Source organism: Phascolarctos cinereus, unplaced genomic scaffold (assembly GCF_003287225.1).
Source record: "Phascolarctos cinereus isolate Bilbo 61053 unplaced genomic scaffold, phaCin_HiC Scaffold_2;HRSCAF=192, whole genome shotgun sequence".
In the NCBI taxonomy this organism is placed as follows: domain Eukaryota; kingdom Metazoa; phylum Chordata; class Mammalia; order Diprotodontia; family Phascolarctidae; genus Phascolarctos; species Phascolarctos cinereus.
The window spans coordinates 265,636,670-265,654,946 of NW_027555625.1; the positions used below are offsets into that span (position 1 = coordinate 265,636,670).

Here is an 18,277-nt window from a genome sequence, read left to right on the forward strand (position 1 = left end):
CCGTTATCAACTTCTGTGCCTCAGACTTTACCCTCAGTAAAATGGGGATAACCCATCTGCCCAACCAAGCTCACCAAAACAGTGTGAGGAACTACTGAATGGCACAGGAAGCAAAAATGTTCTTAGGGAAGTAGTGGGAAGGCACCAGACAGCCAACAGATTATTCTATGAACAGCCCAAAGGTGGGAAAAAGGGCCTTGTACGTACACCAACTTTCTCATCTATGAGATGTCTGGCAAGTTCAATCTGTTGTGGTATGCCTCTGATGGTAAATATCCGCACACTGGGGTCTGTGTTAGGAGGTGGATTCCGCTGAAGTTCCACGTGGGCTCCTGACTGTTGGTTTATACTTTTGATATTCTCACCCCCTGTAGTAGAAAAAAAGAATACAGCAGAGAATAAATGAGGCGTGATTCTGATACCGGCTAACAAATCAGACATTTCTTTCTCTTTTGCATCCTTTACTTTAGCACCAGCATGAAAAAACGTTTTCTAAGAACCAAGACATACACAGAGCAAATAGAAATGTTGAACTGTTTTACAGGAACAGCACTGCTCCAAGGAGGCAGCCATTTGTTTGTTGGCACTTGAGAACTTGCTGGTAATAGGTTGATTATGTGGAACATGGTAAGATCACTAATACTGGGAAAAATCAGCAGAACAGTGGCCATCAGAACCCCTTTACTGGCACTGAGCTGCTGACCAACTAGAATGCACGTATCCTACATGTATAATGTAAAACCGGAATTTACTATCTAAAAGGGGGAAAGTCCCTTACCAAATTCCAAAAGCTAACACAACTGCACTGCATCACACTGTAGGTGCTCAATAAATATCTGTAGATTTTGTTTGCTCTCTAATATTATCATCACACGAACCCCAGGCCCAAGAAAAGGACTGTGTGTTTAGTCAGCAACTCTGTCCCTCTGATAAGTTACAATCTGTTTTCTCAGTATAAGAATGACTTTCTGATGGCTCCTCCATTGTACAATGGGGGCCTTCAACCAAAACACACAGGCCACCCCAGCAGCTCTCCCCTCCCTGCACAGGTCAAACGGCCAGGCAAAGGACCGAACAATTCTTGGCTCCCACTAAGGCCTTTAATATACCATCCTGTCACTTCTAAAGTCACTGTGTCCATAGGGAATGGATCTAGACAGGGAGCCATACCACTACAGTGTACATAAGAACACTGGGTGGAGCAGGGCTAATGAAAATTTAGTTGGACTTTTTGAAAAACCTGTGAGAGTCCCAGTCTCTTAATGAAATTTGCTTAACAAAAGCTCCAGCCAGCATTACAATGGTTCAATTCTTCTTTTGAAATTTCACAGAACTTACAGATCAGCTCCACTCAACTGGAGAAGAAAAAAAAAAGGGAGGGGGGGAGAGAATAGAGGGAAAACTTATAGCACCAGTCTTGTAAATCTAGGGGGAAAATAATCACTGAAAAACTGCTACAGAGCAGTAACTGTCCCTAATCCATATTTAAACATTTCTTTTCCTTTTAAGATTTTCCATATTTCTCATATAAAGTTAAAAAAAAACTTATGGGCACAGGGGCTACATTTGTTCATTTGTAACATACTCTTGACCTTTTTAACATTCCAACCTTTGCATTCTCCTTTGCCCTAGTCCCTTCCCTCCTCCATATTCAGGGAGGGAAAGTCATTTCAGAATAACTCCTCAAGCAATTAGGTTTTCAAAGACATTTGGGGGAATCAACAAGAGTTGCATTCTCCAGCAAGATAACCCGAAAAAACAAACCAACCCCAAAACCTTGCCTTTGTAACTGACAACAGCAACAGACCTATAGTCTGGTATGCTGAAGATAAAGGCGATACACCATTTTACAAAACTGAGAATTAGTTGGTAATTTGTTCAAAGTTTCACTTAACATTTGCTTGAGTAGTCTGTTGTACAAAGTGGTTTTAAATAACATAGTAATTTATCAAATAGGTCTCAAAGTTTTGAATATTCTCAGGCTTTTATTGAAGAACTACTAGAATTGTATAAAGTTCCCATCTTTTCCTACTCTATATGCAAATTATAGGTGACAACACGACTATTTAAAATATTCTTTAAGCTTTGTTCGCTTACAGGTAAAGCACAATCTCACTCCCTGGTACTATAAATACCATATTTTATTCAGGAGTCATTCTATCAAAAGAGTCATGGAATTTTATTTTCATTGACTCACAAAATGGGACAACAGCTTTATTTGTCAATTGGTTTTCAGGTTATTATATCAAAACAAGGAAGGCTACAAGGTCATCTTTCAGGGAAAGCCATGGTTCTGTAGGTCTCATTAGCCCACCAAGCCCTTGCCAGTACCATCTTCCTCTTAGGTCAAGGTAATATGATCTCAAGGTTTATGCACAAAACTGTGCATGTTTGCTCTCAAAGCCCTGCAGTCTCCAGTCAGCTAATATCTCCTTGCTTCCAGAAAACAGTAGCATTTGCGACCCTAGCCCTAGGGATTCTTTGCTTAGGCCTTGGGAGCATGCTAATAAGGCAAGGCAGTCAACACTATGCTGCACGGCCGGAAGGAGTTAATTTAAGTTCATCTTCCTTCAAAATGAGGTCACCCGCTTGGCACATGGTGGCTGTCTATAGACTGATTCAACAGCCTGCTACATTGTTCCACCTGATGGGGGGCAGAAACGACCCACCAGTGGCCCCCCAGCTGGACGTGAAATCGTAAAGCAATTAATCAAACCTGCTAAAAGGCTGGGCTGACAAGAGCCGGGCTGGCCACATTATCTGTCAATATTGCTGTGTTTATCATGGAAATCCAGCTAGGGGCCCAAAGAAGCTGCAGTTTGTTTTCAAGCACCAACTCGCAGAGGGAGCGCTTGACATTTGTATGGGTGCCCTTCTTCAACCACATCCCGAACATCTTTAAAAAGCATAAGATACTATACCTAGCCAAGCTCTTGGAGAAAAAAAAATGGAGGGAGGAGGAAAAGATAATGAGAGAGGAATCTTTCCATTTATTCATTCTAGCTCATCCAGTTGATTCAGGATGATTTGCAAGAGGACAAAGAACATGGTGGTAATTCTAAAGTATCACGCTTTTGCTAACTGAGAGAAATTCAAATGATAAAGACACAGAAGCTTCGCTGATATCTAAAGTGGAAAAAATCAAATATCATTTACAGCTCATCTTTAAAAGTAAAAGAAACTGTATCAAGATCAATAATAATTTGCAACCTATAGATATCAACAAGATTTGGTCTCAAATCATCCAACTGGCAGGGGAGGAGAGGGAGATATCAAACTTGTTATTGTCAATGAACCATACTTATTGATACAATGTCAGTGAGATATACAAAATAAATTACACAGACACAGTTCCTACTTTCTAAAAGCTTACAGTCTAAGACAGGTAACACCGACTAGACAGTTAAAACAAACAAAATGGTCATTCTTGCACCTGCAAAAGAATAGTTAATAGAAGAGTTATTTAGAATGGGCTGGGGGTGGTGGTGGTAATTTACCACCCCTTTCTTGTGGTGTTCTGGCACCATGTTTCTGGTAAAGCATGGGGCTTGAGACAAAGCTCTGCTCTCCCATTCTTCTTTTCTCCCAGGAATTAAAGAGAACTCACTAATGTTGCTATCTCAAAAGTGACATTACAATAAATAATAAATTAGAGATAAAATTAAGGTTACTTCTTTTCTTAAAAAGTATATCATTCAATTCTTAGGAGTAGATGGGTAATTCACAAGAAGTCAACTTTAAAGTTTGGTTCTCTGACATTAAGAAGAATGATTTCTGTCTCTAAACACTAATTTAGGATAGATGATAAAACGATTAAATCAGGAAGAGAGTGTTAGATGAAAGATTAAGACTACATTCATATAAACCTTATATTTATGAAACCCAACCCTCTATGTTGATTTCTTGCTACTAATGGAGCAATGATACAGGCTCACCAAAAGATCAAAGAAGCTGGAAGCACCTGGCTCATGTCAAGGAACAATATTCTTTGGACTTGTATTTAGATCCTTATTGCTCCATTCAACTTGTCTCCTCAATGTCTACATAGAAGTTAAAAAGTATGAGATCACCAACCAAGAAGTGTATGCTATATATTTCCCACATCACATACTAAAGGACGAGGATAAGGAGACTGCCAAATATTCACTGGCTACAAAGCAAGCCCATCCACTTTAATTTTTCTCTACAGGGTATCTGTTGTTCATTTTAAGAAGTGCTGAAAAAAAAAAAAAGCTAGTTTCACATGCTGTGTCATCAAAGCCAAAATACCATAGGCAGTTAGGACAAGCAGTGTGGTCTAAGACAAAAAGCAGAAATCAGGAATCCTGGGTTCTAATCAGTGCTTGGTCATTTGCTAGACTCCTTTTCTGGGCCTCAGTTTCCTCACCTATGAAATGAAGGGCCTGGATTCTTCTCTCTAACAGTCTATGGTCCAAGAACAACCACTGAGGTTGCTACAGCACTTTAAAGTATGTAAAGCACTTTATGAATATGATCTCCTTTGATCCTTCACAACAATTTTATGCAGCAGATACCTGCTGCATTTTATAGATAGGGAAACTGAAGATTTTAAAGGCTGACTTGCCATCCATGGTTACCACAGGTAGTAAGCGTCAGAGGCAGAACCTGAATCCAGCACTTCTTGGTCTCATGCTTTCTAAGAAGCTGTGACATCACTCCTGAGAGGTCTTCATCTGAGAAAAATATCCTACCTAACTATTCAAATTATTTGAAAGTTAACTTCAATACCATTTTCTTAACAATTCAGACTAGCTCAATACATCTAGGACCTTGAATGATGCAGGAAAATGAATGAAAAATATGGAGTCACAAGACTTGATGCTGGGCCTGGCTGCCAACTTGTAACCTTTGGCAAGGCACTCTGGGCATCAGTCCCCTCACAAAAACGTGAGCTCCTTGAGGGCAGGGCCCATTTCCCTTTTGCCTTTGTATCCCAGGGCCTAGCATATGGTAAGGTGCTTAATAAATGCTTGTTGATTGATCAGTACAATGATGAGGTTGGACGAGATAACTTTAGGCAGGCAAATGGAATTAATTAAACAAATTCAGACTCTAGAAGTACTGGTGTGAGGTGGTATGAAAAAGGAAATGGAAATCCAGTAGGGTTTTCTTACCTTTGCCTATAACGAGGCCGCATTTGTCTGCTGGGACTGTGTAGGTGACCTCCTGCAGCCCCCCAGGTGCCCCGACACTCCAATCACTTCGGCCACGACCTCTTCCTCTGGGTACAGAGAGGCTTCCTACACCATCGCGTTCCTGGGAAGAAAGCAAAGTTTTAGTGACTACTCTCACCACTCACAACTACCACCACCACTAATTTTTAGTCTCTTCTACTAAAAGTGAGGTTAAATGACAGGCTAAATAATCGATGCTGTACCTCCAGGTATGGAGCAGCAAGGCACTTTCTCATGTTTCTGACTATTAAGGGTTCCATAAAAATGGAATTAATTCAAATCACCATCAGAGGAGGAACTGAGCAGATAAATGTATGTAAATATAAATAAATTAAAATAAAATAAGTGTTTGGATAAAAAAGTTAAAAGCTCAACTACCTTGTTCCTGTGTTTTAATTGCTGGACTTGATCTGTTAGAACTGAGAGCCTGGTTTTATCCAACCTTGAGGTTTCTTTCCTGTGGCTAACACATGCTGTGATTATCAGAAGTCAGACGCTAGACACTAAAGAGCTATCGACATTTGAAAGGGAAGACTGAGTGACAGTTTATGGTTTCTAACCCTCCCCTAACTAGGCTGGCATACAGACAATGCTCTATAATTCAGAAGACCTTGCAATCTAACAAGCAGGAAGAATCAAAGGATTATTTTTTTCTTTTTATCTGCAATGCCACTCCCAAGGGCCGGCACAAAGATGTGTTAAACAGTGACCACAGAAGACAGGTTCTGAAAGGGACAAGAGCTGTCCCCTTTACCCACAGCCTGATGCTGGAGAGAAGATTTCTCTGAAACACAGTTTCACACTGTTCAGTGATCACAGAACAGTGCGCAAAGACAGGCACCTACAGAAGAAGATTTCTTTTAACATTCAGAGTGCACAAATCCCATTCCAATCACTGTCTACTATGTCAAACACTTTGGTCCTGCCACATTTCAAAATGGTGACATTAAAAACAAATGCAATCAGGCTGCAGTTCTTTCCTCTCCTTCATGAGAGGGTGCTGCTTTACCAGACCAATTCAGAACAGTAAAAAAAAAATGCCTACTGTTGACAAAGTTTTCTTCTATTTGTGCATATTTCTCTAGAAACCCTCTAAATCAGGTAAGCTGATTTTGTTTGCATACTTTACACAAATGGTAAATAGGCAAGTTGACATTAGGAACTAATTTTTAAAAAGCCACTTATAGAGCAACTAACAAAAAAGAGAAGCTTCTTGAAGACAATCTTTTTATTCTTTCCTGACTTCTTAATCAGCTAGATAGCACTGTGGATAGAATACCAGGCCTGGAGTCAGGAAGACTCATTTTCCTGAATTCAAATCTGACTTCGGACACTTACTAGCTATGTGACCCTGGGTAAGTCATTTAACCCTATTTGCCTCGGTTTTTTCATCTGTAAAATAAGCTGGCAAAGGAAATGGCAAACCACTCTATTATCTTTGCCAAGAAAACCCTAAATGGGGTCACAAAGAGTCAGACACAAGGGGCAGAGCCAAGATGGCAGAGTAAAAGCAGCAATTTGCTTGAGCTCTCCCCCAAACTGTTCCAAATACCTATAAAAAATGTCTCTAAACAAAATCTAAAGCAGCAGAATCCACAAAAAGACAAATTTCGAGCCCAAGACAATCTGGATGATTGATCGGAAAGGCATATCTTGCTGAGCTGGGAGAGGAGCGCAGCTTGGCGTGGGCACGTAGGCCACAGCAAACCGCCACGAACCTGGAGCAGGCCTCAGAGGACTGAATCACGGGCAGCTGTGGTGGTTTCCAGACTTCTCAACCCAAGAACGCCAAAGACAACTCAGAAGGTCTGTGGGAGAAGTCTGTGTCTGCAGTGAGAGAGAGAAGCGCAGGGTCCCAGTCCCAGGCCCTAAGCCTGGCCCCAGGGCAGCGGCTGCCTCCTAAGCTTCTGGCCCACAGACTGAGGGGGAATCGAGTGGCTGATCAGAGAGGGATTGCAGGGATCTCTCTGTTGGTGCAGGATTCTCTTGCTTTGCCCATGCTTGGATCTGGGTCACAGTTCTGGGTGGTGGTCCTGGGGAAAGGAGGAGTGCTGGCGTGGTGGAGCTTGTAGTGGCTGTGGAGAGGAAATTCTCCTCACAGTTCCAAGATAGAAAAGAGTGCTTGTGGTCACTCATAGACCAGAGCACAGTCCAGGAAAGGAGTAAACATCTCGCTCTTGATCACAGCACCTTGGAAGAACTGAAAATTTTCAGGTCCCTAGAAGTATCTCTGAAAACAGCTGCACAAAACCCCCGAAGCTTGGGACAATACATTCTCCACACTGGAAGCAGACTCCTACCTTAACAAAGAGTTTATAACTCAAGTAATTGGCTGGGATCATAAGCAAACAGCACAAAAAGAATCAGACCATAGAATCTTTCTTTGGTAACAAAGATCAAAACATACAACCAGAAGACAACACAGTCAAAGATCCCACATCCAAGGCCTCCAGGAAAAATATGAATCGGTCCCAGGCCATGGAAGAGTTCAAAAAGGATTTTGAGAAGCAAGTAAGAGAAGTAGTGGAAAAACTGAGTGACATTAAAGGAGACTCAAAAAAATACTGATGAAAATAACATCTTAAAAAATAGCCTAACCCAAATGGCAAAAGAGGTCCAAAAAGCCAATGAGGAGAATGCTCTAAAAAGCAAAATTGGCCAAATGGAAAAGGAAGTCCAAAACATTACTGAAGAAAATACTTCCTTAAAAATTAGAATGGAGCAGTTGGAAGCTAGCAAGTACATGAAAAATCAAGGCACTGTAAAACTAATCCAAAAGAATGAAAAAGTAGAAGAGAATGTGAAATATCCCAGTGGAAAAACAACTGACCTGGAAAACAGATCCAGGAGAGAGAATTTAAAAATTATTGGACTATCTGAAAGCCACGATCATAAAAAGAGCCTGGACATCATCTTTCAAAAATTATCAAGGAAAACTGCCCTGTTATTTTAGAGCCAGAGCAAACTAGAAATTGAAGTAATCTACCGATCACCTCCTGAAAGAGACCCCTACAGGAAAACTCCTAGGAATACTGTAGCCAAATTCCAGAGTTCCCAGGTCAAGGAGAAAATACTGCAAGCAGCCAGAACAAAACAATTCAAGTATTGTGGAAACACAAATCAAGATAACACAAGATTTAGCAGCAGCTTCTTAAGGGACCGCAGGGCTTGGAATACAATATTCCGGAGGGCAAAGGAGATAGGACTACCAACCAAGAATCACCTACCCAGCAAAACTGAGCATAGTCCTTCAGGGGAAAAAATGGACATTCAGTGAAATAGAGGACTTTCAAGCATTCTTGATGAAAAGACCAGAGCTGAATAGAAAATCTGACTTTCAGATACAAAACTCAAGAGAAACATAAAGAGGTAAACAGGAAAGAGAAATCATAAGAGACTTATTAAGACTGAATTGTTTACATTCCTGAATGGAAAGATGATATTTATAACTCATGAGACCTTTGTCAGTATTAGGATAGTTGGGGGAAAAAATTATATGTATGTATGTATGGATAGATAGATAGATAGATAGATAGAGGGCACAGGGTGAGTTGAAGATGAAGGGGTAATATCTGGAGAAAAAAATTAAGGGGCGAGAGAGGATTATACTGTGAGGAGAAAGGGAGAGGTGGAATGGGGTAAATTATCTCACATAAAACAGACAAGAAAAGGCTTTTACAGTGGAGGGGAAATGGGGGGAAGGTGAGAGGGAATGAGTGAATCTTTTTCTCATAAGATTTGGCTCAAGGAGAGAATAACATACACACTCAATTGGGTATGGAAATCTATCTTACCCCACAGAAAATAGTCAGGGGAATGGGACAAGGCAGCAGGAAGATGACAGAGGGGAGGGCAGATTAGAGGAGGGGGTAATCAGAAGCAAACAATTCTAAAGGGAGACAAGGTCAAAAGAGAGAATAGAATAAATGGGGGGTGGGATAGGATGAAGGGAAATATGCTTAATTTTTTACAACATGACTACTATGGAAGTGTTTTGCATGACTACATATGTATAACCTGTATTGAGTTGCTTACCTTCTCAATGAGGGTGGGTGGGGAGGAAGGAAGGGAGAAAATTTGGAATCCAAAATTTTAAAAACAAAAGTTAAAAAAAATCTGTTTTCACATGCAACTGGGAAATAAGATATGCAGGAAATGGGGTATAGAAATCTATCCTGCCCTACAGGAAAATTGAAGGCGAAGGGGATAAGAGAAGGCAGGGAGAGACAGAAGGGAGAGCAGATTAGGGGTATTCAGAATGCATGCCATTTTGGGGTGGGAGGAGGAATGAGATGGGGAGAAAATTTGGACTCAAAATCTTGTGGAAGTGAATGTTGAAAACTAAAAATAAATAAATAAACAAAACAAACAACAACAAAAAACAAAGAGTCAGACATGACTGAACAACAAGACTCACTCTCACTCTCCACAAAAGATTTCCCAAATCTTTTTTCTTCTCAAGCTTCTAACATCCCCTTCCCCACCCCTCTCAGTTGAAGACCTCTTTACTGAGAAAACTGAGGCCATTCAAAATGTAAGATATCTTCTCTTCATCTCAAAACCCCACTGACATCATTTTCTTACTCTCTTCCTCTTTTGCCCCAAGTCTCTGATAATGAGGTGGCCCTTGTTCTTTCCAAGCCCAGGACCTTTATATGGGATCGATTCTGTTTCATTTTGTCTTCTTTTGTAGATTACAAATTTAACTTACCCCTCTTCCAACTCCCCAGTTTTCAATTTGTATTTACAGATCATTATCCTTTTGCCTTCAAACACACTTAAGTCAACATACTAATCCATAAAATCTTTATTAGACACTATCATCCCTTCAAGTTATGATCCCACATCTCTCCTTTCCCTTTCTCAGTCAAGTTCCTTGAAAAAGCTGTGATTACTGCCTTTCCTTTCACTCACTCCTCAATTTTTTGCAATCTGGCTTCCCAACTCCTTTTCCAAAGTTAACACACTGTGTCTTAACTGAAATCTGAAGGTCTTTTCTCAGTTTTTATCCTCAGCCTATCTGCTACATTTGATGCTGTTGACTACATTTTCCATTTCTGTACTCTCTCCTTTCTGGGATATTATAATACTATCCCTTCTCCTGGGCCCCTTCCTACCTAACTGTTCAGTCTTCAGTTTTCTTTACTGGTATATCATGTAAATACCACAACACTCTACCCCTAAGCCTTCAATTCTTCTCTCAGTTCCTATGAGTTTAATGATCATCTCCATGATCATGATCCCCAGTTCTCCATATCCAGGCTCAGCCTTTAGATCTGAGCTTCAATACTGTATCACCAATTGCCTATTAGACATTTCAAACTCAACATGTCTCAAAAGAGAACTCATTATCTTTCCCTCCAAACTCATCTTACTTCTTAACTTCTTTATTTCTGACAAAGGTATCACTATTCTTCTAGTCTCTCAGGTTTGGCTCTTCCCTTTTTCTCATCCCTCATGGCCAATCAGTTGCCAAATCTTGCCATTTCTACTTCTACAACATGTCTTGTATCTGAACCATTTTTCTACTCACACCATCTTAGTTCAGATCCTCATTATCTTTTGCCTATATTATTTCAGTGGCCTCCTAATTGGTCTCTCTCCTTCAGCCCATCCTCCACATTGCTGATAAAGTAATTTTCCTTTAAGGGTGGAGCCCACCACGTTGACCGACTCCTACTCAAATCAAGTCAAGTGGGTTCCTAGAGCCTCTAGAATCAAATATAGATTCCTTATAAGCCTAGCTTTTACCCCTTTACAGACTGACCTTAACATATATTCTCATCCTCATTATACATTATTCCCTATCCCACACTGTGACCCAGCTACATTGGCCTCTTCTTCATACATGAAGCTCCATCTCCATGCCTGTACACTAGCCACTCCCTAACATCTGGAACAAACGCTCTTCTCACCTCCAACTCTAAACCCTTCTCTTCCATTAAGATGAAGTCTGAACACCAGATTCTACATGAAGTCCTTCCTTACCCCGTCAACTATTAGTACCCCCTCTCTCAAACCTCTCTGTTTTTATTTTTATTCATTTTATTTGTAATTATTCTGTACATATTTATATGTTTTTGTTGTCTCTCTCATTAAAATGTAAGCTCTTTGCAAGTAGGGATTGTTTCATTCATTTTACTTGTAGCCCCAACTGAAGTATAAATACTTTAATTATTGACAAATGTTTATTAAGTTCCTACTATGTGCCAGGCCGTAGGGGTATAAGTACAAAGAATGAAACCATTCCAAGCTGTGAATATAATTTAAAGTGAATAAGTATGAATACATATATAAAGTAGTTAAATACAAGATAGCTTGGGAAGGAGGATATTAAGAGTCAGGGGGGATAAAGAAAGGTTTCATGTAGAAGGTGGTGCCTGAGTTGTATTAAAGGAAGAAAGGACTCCAGGAGGCTGAGGTGTATTTCTTGGGGGAGTATGCATGGGGAAGGGCAAGTATAAAGGTAGGGAGCTAGAAGAGGGAGTGTAAGGAACCAGAGAGAAGGCTGGATCAAAGAGTATGGCAGATCGAGCAAGGCCCAATAATGTTGGGAAGATAGGTTCAGTAAAGCCCAGGGTGAAAAGGGCTTTAGAAGTTCTAAATTATATACAGAGTTTATATTTTATCTCAGGGGTAACATGAACTCCTGAAGAGGAATTCCATGACTGAACATCCATGTTTCATACTTCTCTATTTTCCTTTATGTCTTGAGCAATGCTACACAGAACAGTCTACGAGAGCAGAAGAAGCCTTCTGGTCATCTTGTCCAATGCCTTCATTTAAAAAAACCAGAAACTGAGGCCCAGACAGAGGAAGTAATTTGTCTAAGGTCACAAGGCAAGTCAGTGGCAGAGCCAGGACGATAACCCAACCCTGCTGATTTTGAGTCTAGTGCTTTCATTATTACGATCACAGATGTACAACTGGAAGGTATTTTGAAGCCATTAAGTCCAACTCTCTCATTTCATAACTAAGGAAACTGAACCATAAAGAAGTGAAGTGACTCGTTATTACATCATACTACCTCCTCTCTAAAGAAAATTACCAATTATTTGACATCACAGAGTCCACAGATTAAGTCTAATGGACACCATTCACACAAGCTATCCTTCATGTCTAGAATGCTCTCCTATCTCTTAGAATCTTTACACTCCCTTTTAATGCTTAGCTCCAGCACCATGTCCTCTATGAAGCCTGATCTCATTCTCTTCAGTTTTAATGCTATCTCCCTCTTCAAATTATCTTGTATTTAACTCATCTCAGGATAAGGTAAGTTCCTTTGTTTTTGTCTCTGTATTCTCATCAACCATCATAATGTCTTAATAAATATTTGTTAAACTGTATCAACAACAATTCACGTTTGTAGAGTACTTGGAGATTTACAAAAGAGTGATCTTTCCCTGCCTCCTTAATGATACACTATATTCAAAATGATAATCCTTGAGAGTTGAAAAGGTCCTGAAAAGCTTTCTGAATCAAAGATTATGCTGTTTTGGTATTTAGCACTGTTTTAGTATTAAGTATGTTAGCTTTTAATTATTTAGAAATTGATATTCTAGTTTTTCCCAGCCACTCTAGATAACCAAGAGTTGACTATATAAAAGGAAAAAAAAATTTTTTTTGCATGAAAAAGGGAATAAGTGGGTTACAGGAAAGGTAGAAGTGAAGACCTGAAATACAAATAAATTCATTTCATACAATGCAGAATTTTTAAGTGGAACCTCTAAAATGTTGTATTGTTCATTGATAGAAATGGTGACCATTTTCCACTTGAGTAGCTAAAACAGTTGATGCCAGAGAACAGAACCCACCTGTGCTGTAATAATAAGCTCACTGATGACATGTGCTGCATGTTGACACCTTTCTGGAAGTCCCATGACCTGTGCAACTCTTTCAGGACTAATCCCATCATCTGTGGAACAAGAAGTGAGAGATTAAATTGAAATCCCCCAATCCCAAGGGAGGCAAAAGTTGAACTGATACGCAATTATTTACACTAAAATTACCAAAAATGGAAGTCAGTGAGTTCACCACTGTATATATTTTTATATAGTTATTTCCTCCCAATAAAATATAAGCTCATTGTAAGGATTGCTTCCATTCTTTGTACTTGTATTCCCAGTGGCTAGAACAGTGCCTAGCACACAGTAGGTTCTTTAAAAATATTTGATTAACTGACTGATTTATAGATAGGCAAAGCCGCGGGCATTTCTGTAACATTTTTTTTGGGTGTATTCAAGTATAAACAAGTTCTTATGTAAAGGAAAAAAAACCCTAACCTATGTTTTACATAACGACAACTTTAAATTGGTTATAGAATTTAAAAAGTGAATACAAAAAAGAAGAAAAAACAGAATATAAATAAAACAGAATAATTTAACTGTGAAACTGCACACCACAAAAAAGGTAAAATAAAGCATCTCAATCAGTCAAAGGATGCATAAAGGGAAAGGAGGACACATTCTTTTTGCCAGATGTCTGGCAACTAGAGGTTTGTAAACAATAAGATTTCTGAATGACATTATAACCAACCTGGTTTAAATTGAATCCTTACACCAGCATCATTCTGAATTTTTTTGATCATTTCCCCATTTCTTCCTATTACTATACCAACAGCAAACCTAGGCACAGATACCTTAGAGGAGAAGGAACAGAAACAAAATCTCAACAAAGTTAGGAGAAAAACATAGGCATTAACTGCAGATGCAGAAGCCATGAAATATACTTGGGGATGATTCGATTTTTACATCATTATTTTATAGCATAAAAACTATTCTACTCTATCACATTAATGAAATAATCTAAAAAGTTTCCACATATAAAAACAGGTTCTTCGCAATTTGAACACTTAACCTGCAGTACTCAAAAAAAGCGTTGAGCCTGTCTAGCTTTCCTGCTACATCTCAGAAGTCAGGGAAAGGTGGTTATGCACAGAAACATAAAACCTATCTACATTTATAAACAAGAGGTGTGAATAGCACCATTCACTGAAAATGATGAATAACCACTGAGAGAGATTTGACTGTTACTATGCCCACTAGGAGACCCTCTTCATTCCTTTTCCCATGATAGCAAACAATTACAATTTCTAATTCAAGTGTACCTCTATACTGCCCCCTCCCATTCGGGAGCTGAAATCACTGCGCACGCCTCGGAAGTCAGCTTGATCCTTTTCTCGGATAATCTCTAGTACCATTTCCCTTGCTTGCTGCATAAACATACAAATAACAAATCAGGGCACATGAATATTTGTTCAACATCTGACAGTCTTTTCCAATTACTGTTCAAATGGCCTGAAAGGAATGTGGGAGTGAAGACAGGTGATCTGGTACAGTTTTGGGAAGGGGGGAGAGAGAAGCAGATACTCATCAGACCTGGAAATAACTGCATCATTCTTTCTATTGTCCAAAGCTATTTCAACCCTAGCTGGGTTAAAAAAATCTACTTGGCCTAACTTTTGATTACTAATCCTTCCAAGAAAATGTTTCTGACATGCTACTCCCAGTTTCTGAATGGTTTTCTGAAACATCTTATTTCAGGAAGACTCCTATGGAATGGAAAACATCATTATGGGGCTAGGTATAACACAGCAATGACACCGAGTATGGCAGAAACAAAACTTTAGGAATTTGAAAGAAAAATTCTGGTAACAAGGATAAATACTCATAAGTTAAAAAAAAAAGCAATCTGCTACCATTTGGAAAGCCAAAGATAACTGACTGCAGCTACTACAAATCCTATTTAAAAGCAGAGTAGAATTCTGATTATTACATGGATTTAGCTGTATCAAAGGCTAAATTTTGTTCTCCCTACACACAGATGAAATAAAGTAAAGGTAGAATTTACCTTAAAATTTGTTTCCCAACACTTGTGTTTTAAAAGGGTCACACTGTATAACAAACATCACTCCCTGAGACAGCCAAGTACCCAAACCAAAAACTTTGATTTCATTAAAAAAAGTTTAAGGCAGTTGCATGGCTTTTTCTTTTTTGTTGCAAATTATTGCAACACCTCTCATCTATTGATCTTGGGCTATTTTTCACGCAATAATTACAACAAAAGGATCACATATGGAGAGGAAGAGCTGAAGACATGAATTCTCTATATTTCTTAGAGGACTGGCATAGGGCCCAAAGCCAGGGATGAGTATGGGGGTGTCCAGCAGGCTCCAGAGTACTGCTGAGCAAGGGGAATTGTTGCTTGTCATTTAGTTGTTTCAGTCGTAATCGAAACCTCATGACCCCACTGGAGGTTTTCTTGGCAAAGATACTGGAATGGTTTGCCATTTCCTTCTCCAGCTCATTTTACAGATGAGGAAACTGAGGCAAAGAGGGTTAAGTGACTTGCCCAGGGTCACACAACTAGGAAGTATCTGAGGCTGCATATGAACTCGGGCCTTCCCTTACTCCAGGCCTGGCACTCTATGCACTGGACTACCGAGCTGCCCTTGATGACATGAATTCCTAAGAAAGGAACTGTTCACATTCAAAAACGCAGTAAAATACCATCAAGTTTGGTCTTTCACCACCCTATAATTTTGATGGCACAGATACATAATACAACCTCAGTAGAATACATGTTAGTTTACTAAAGCAGCAAAATAATGTCTATTTGTAATCCAATGAAAAAGTAAACTCCTCAATAACGAGACATTCCTGTGTTGTTTGTTTTTTTTTTTTAAAGACAGTTTATGGATCTGACAAGTGAAATGACTGGCTCTTTACCCTAACTAGAGCCTAAGGAAGAAAAGCAGTGCACTCAGAACTACTAAATTTTGTCCTACAACCATTACTGTAGTTATTGGTCTTGAAAAACTAGTTTTATAAATCTGTGCTTAACTGTGTAGTAGTGTCAAAAAGTGAACAAACTTATTAAAGGACTGGTAGTTTCCACTGGGTTGTAATACTATACTCCCAAAGAAAAAGAGCTGTGCAGTGACCTCTTGACGTATCAAGATTAATAAAGTTACAACCTCTGTTTTAAATAAAACAATTTTGTTGCTTCCTGAAGCCTCAGGTGGGTAGAAGTTAACCTCTTTGGAGCGAGAGCTCTGGTTCCTCCAATTAAATGCTACCTCCAAAAGCTGCTCTGTTCTCTGTGCAGATCAGCTTTCCTCATTCCAATGCCAAAACACTCAAGAGAAGGGAAAAACACTTCAGAAACCAAATTAAGAATCTCCCTTGAACTTCCGATCAGCCTCATTTTTCTATTCTATAACTAAACACCTGGCTTTGTCACTATCTGATTTAATATCATCTTATTATCTATAGCTGGTTATTCAATGGTAAAGTATTATGTTGCTGAGGCCAAAGCCATATCCTTAATACCTACACAGACTATTGGGCTTTGTTCTGTTTTATGGCCAAAGAATCTGTAACTATAGCCCTAGTCAAAGTGCCTTGCAAATGTCTGCCATTGGTTACAGAATACAGAACAAATCCATTTCAAATACTGGAGAAACTAATAAAAGTCTGCGCCTTGCTGCCACAGGGTCAGCAGGGTTATCTTTTGTCTTATGATGCCCAGAATATTGTTAAGTTTTTTCCCACAACTAAACTCTCAAACCCAATGTGACAGAACAGATTAATTGGGTAAAATGAATACCTATTTTCAGGGGCAGCTTAGTGTCATAAAAGCAGCAATTCCACCTCATATTTGTTTAATACTTCAAATCTTTTTACATATGTAATATAACATTTATAAAACAGAGTGAACAGAAATAATAAAATACAAGAGTAACAGTAATTTAGTCAAGTTGTATATTGCCACTACATAGTAACTCCATAAAAAGTTTTCCTGGTAAGTTTACCTGTACTTTGAATGGGTCTCCAGTAATACGAAGGGGTTTGTCTGCTCCAGTGGGCAAAGGACCATCTTGGATCATTATCATTTTCACACCTGTTCGCTCCTATGAAGAACACACAGCATGGAAACATAATTTTTAATAGGACACACAAAGTCACTTTAGGATCAATAATAATAGTGGCACAGATTTATATAGTACTGTAAGGCTCACAAAATATTCTTCTTACTATATTTCTGAATGGTAGCTCATGTCAATATTTTAACTTCCATTTTACAGATGAGAAAACTGAGGGCCCTGAGAGATTAAGTGACTTGCCCACAGTAAATGTTAGAATTGAAGACTGAACCTGGGTCTTCTGATTCTAAATCAAGCGCTCTCTTCACCATACAGTTATGCCTCTCCTGAATAATTAACACGTGAAATTAGCATTGACTTTACCACTCCAGTAACATTTAGACTTTTGGTAACCAATTCTGATTCAGTGTGAATACAGAAATGTTGCTATTTCTAGATAGCTCTTAAGTATAACATCTAAGACAGTGGGATAAACCAAACTATATCTAAAAACTTGATTTCTTTCCTTTCCTTTCTCCAGGGCATTTAGACTGCATATTGAACACAATCTGTGGTATCTGGTGAACATCAAATTATTAAAACGATATTAATAAAGTTTTATTCTCTAAATGGCTGTACACGAAAATGCATATGAAACATTGCCAGTACATATGAACTCCAATTATTCTCTGGTAGAAGACACAAGGTATGGTTTTTGTGTTATGAAATATAACACAAGATATGCAGAAACATCTATTAGGAGTCCAGTGAAATTCCAGCCACTGTGATTCAGATATTCTTGAAAAAGCCTACCAGATAGGGATGAAGGGGGAATAGCACTCCCAGACCTCAAACTATATTATAAAACAGCAGTCATCAAAACCACCTGGTGTTGGTTTTAAAACAGAGAGAGAGAGAGAGAGAGAGAGAGAGAGAGAGAGGTAGATCAATGGAACAGACTAGATAAGGGAGAATCAAAACTAACAGAACTCAATCACCAAGTGTTCAAGAAACCCCTAAACATAAAATACTTAAGAAAGAACTCTCCATTTTATAAATGGGAAAAATGAAAAGGAGTATGGCAGAAATTAGGCTTAGGCCAAAATCTTAAAAAATATTTTACAATATATTTGAAAATATACATCACTTTAATATTAAAGAACATATAAGGAATTTAAAAGAGAAATAGATCATATACCTCTCATAGCTATGGGTAGGA

General features: G+C 39.0%; 1 protein-coding gene across 3 annotated transcripts in view; it reads right to left on the reverse strand.

Annotated features, from left to right (window-relative positions):
* The window catches only part of FUBP3 (far upstream element binding protein 3), a 72,894-nt gene that overhangs the window by 9,267 nt on the left and 45,350 nt on the right, over positions 1-18,277 (reverse strand). For all 3 annotated transcript variants that reach the window (XM_020973553.2, XM_078149995.1, XM_078149994.1), the window contains exons 8-13: positions 17,008-17,106; positions 14,302-14,406; positions 13,731-13,833; positions 13,010-13,110; positions 5,136-5,277; positions 208-368 (exon numbers count right to left, since the gene is read on the reverse strand). In XM_020973553.2, coding sequence (XP_020829212.1) covers positions 208-368; positions 5,136-5,277; positions 13,010-13,110; positions 13,731-13,833; positions 14,302-14,406; positions 17,008-17,106 — 711 coding nt within the window. The remainder of the gene's footprint in view (positions 1-207; positions 369-5,135; positions 5,278-13,009; positions 13,111-13,730; positions 13,834-14,301; positions 14,407-17,007; positions 17,107-18,277) is intronic.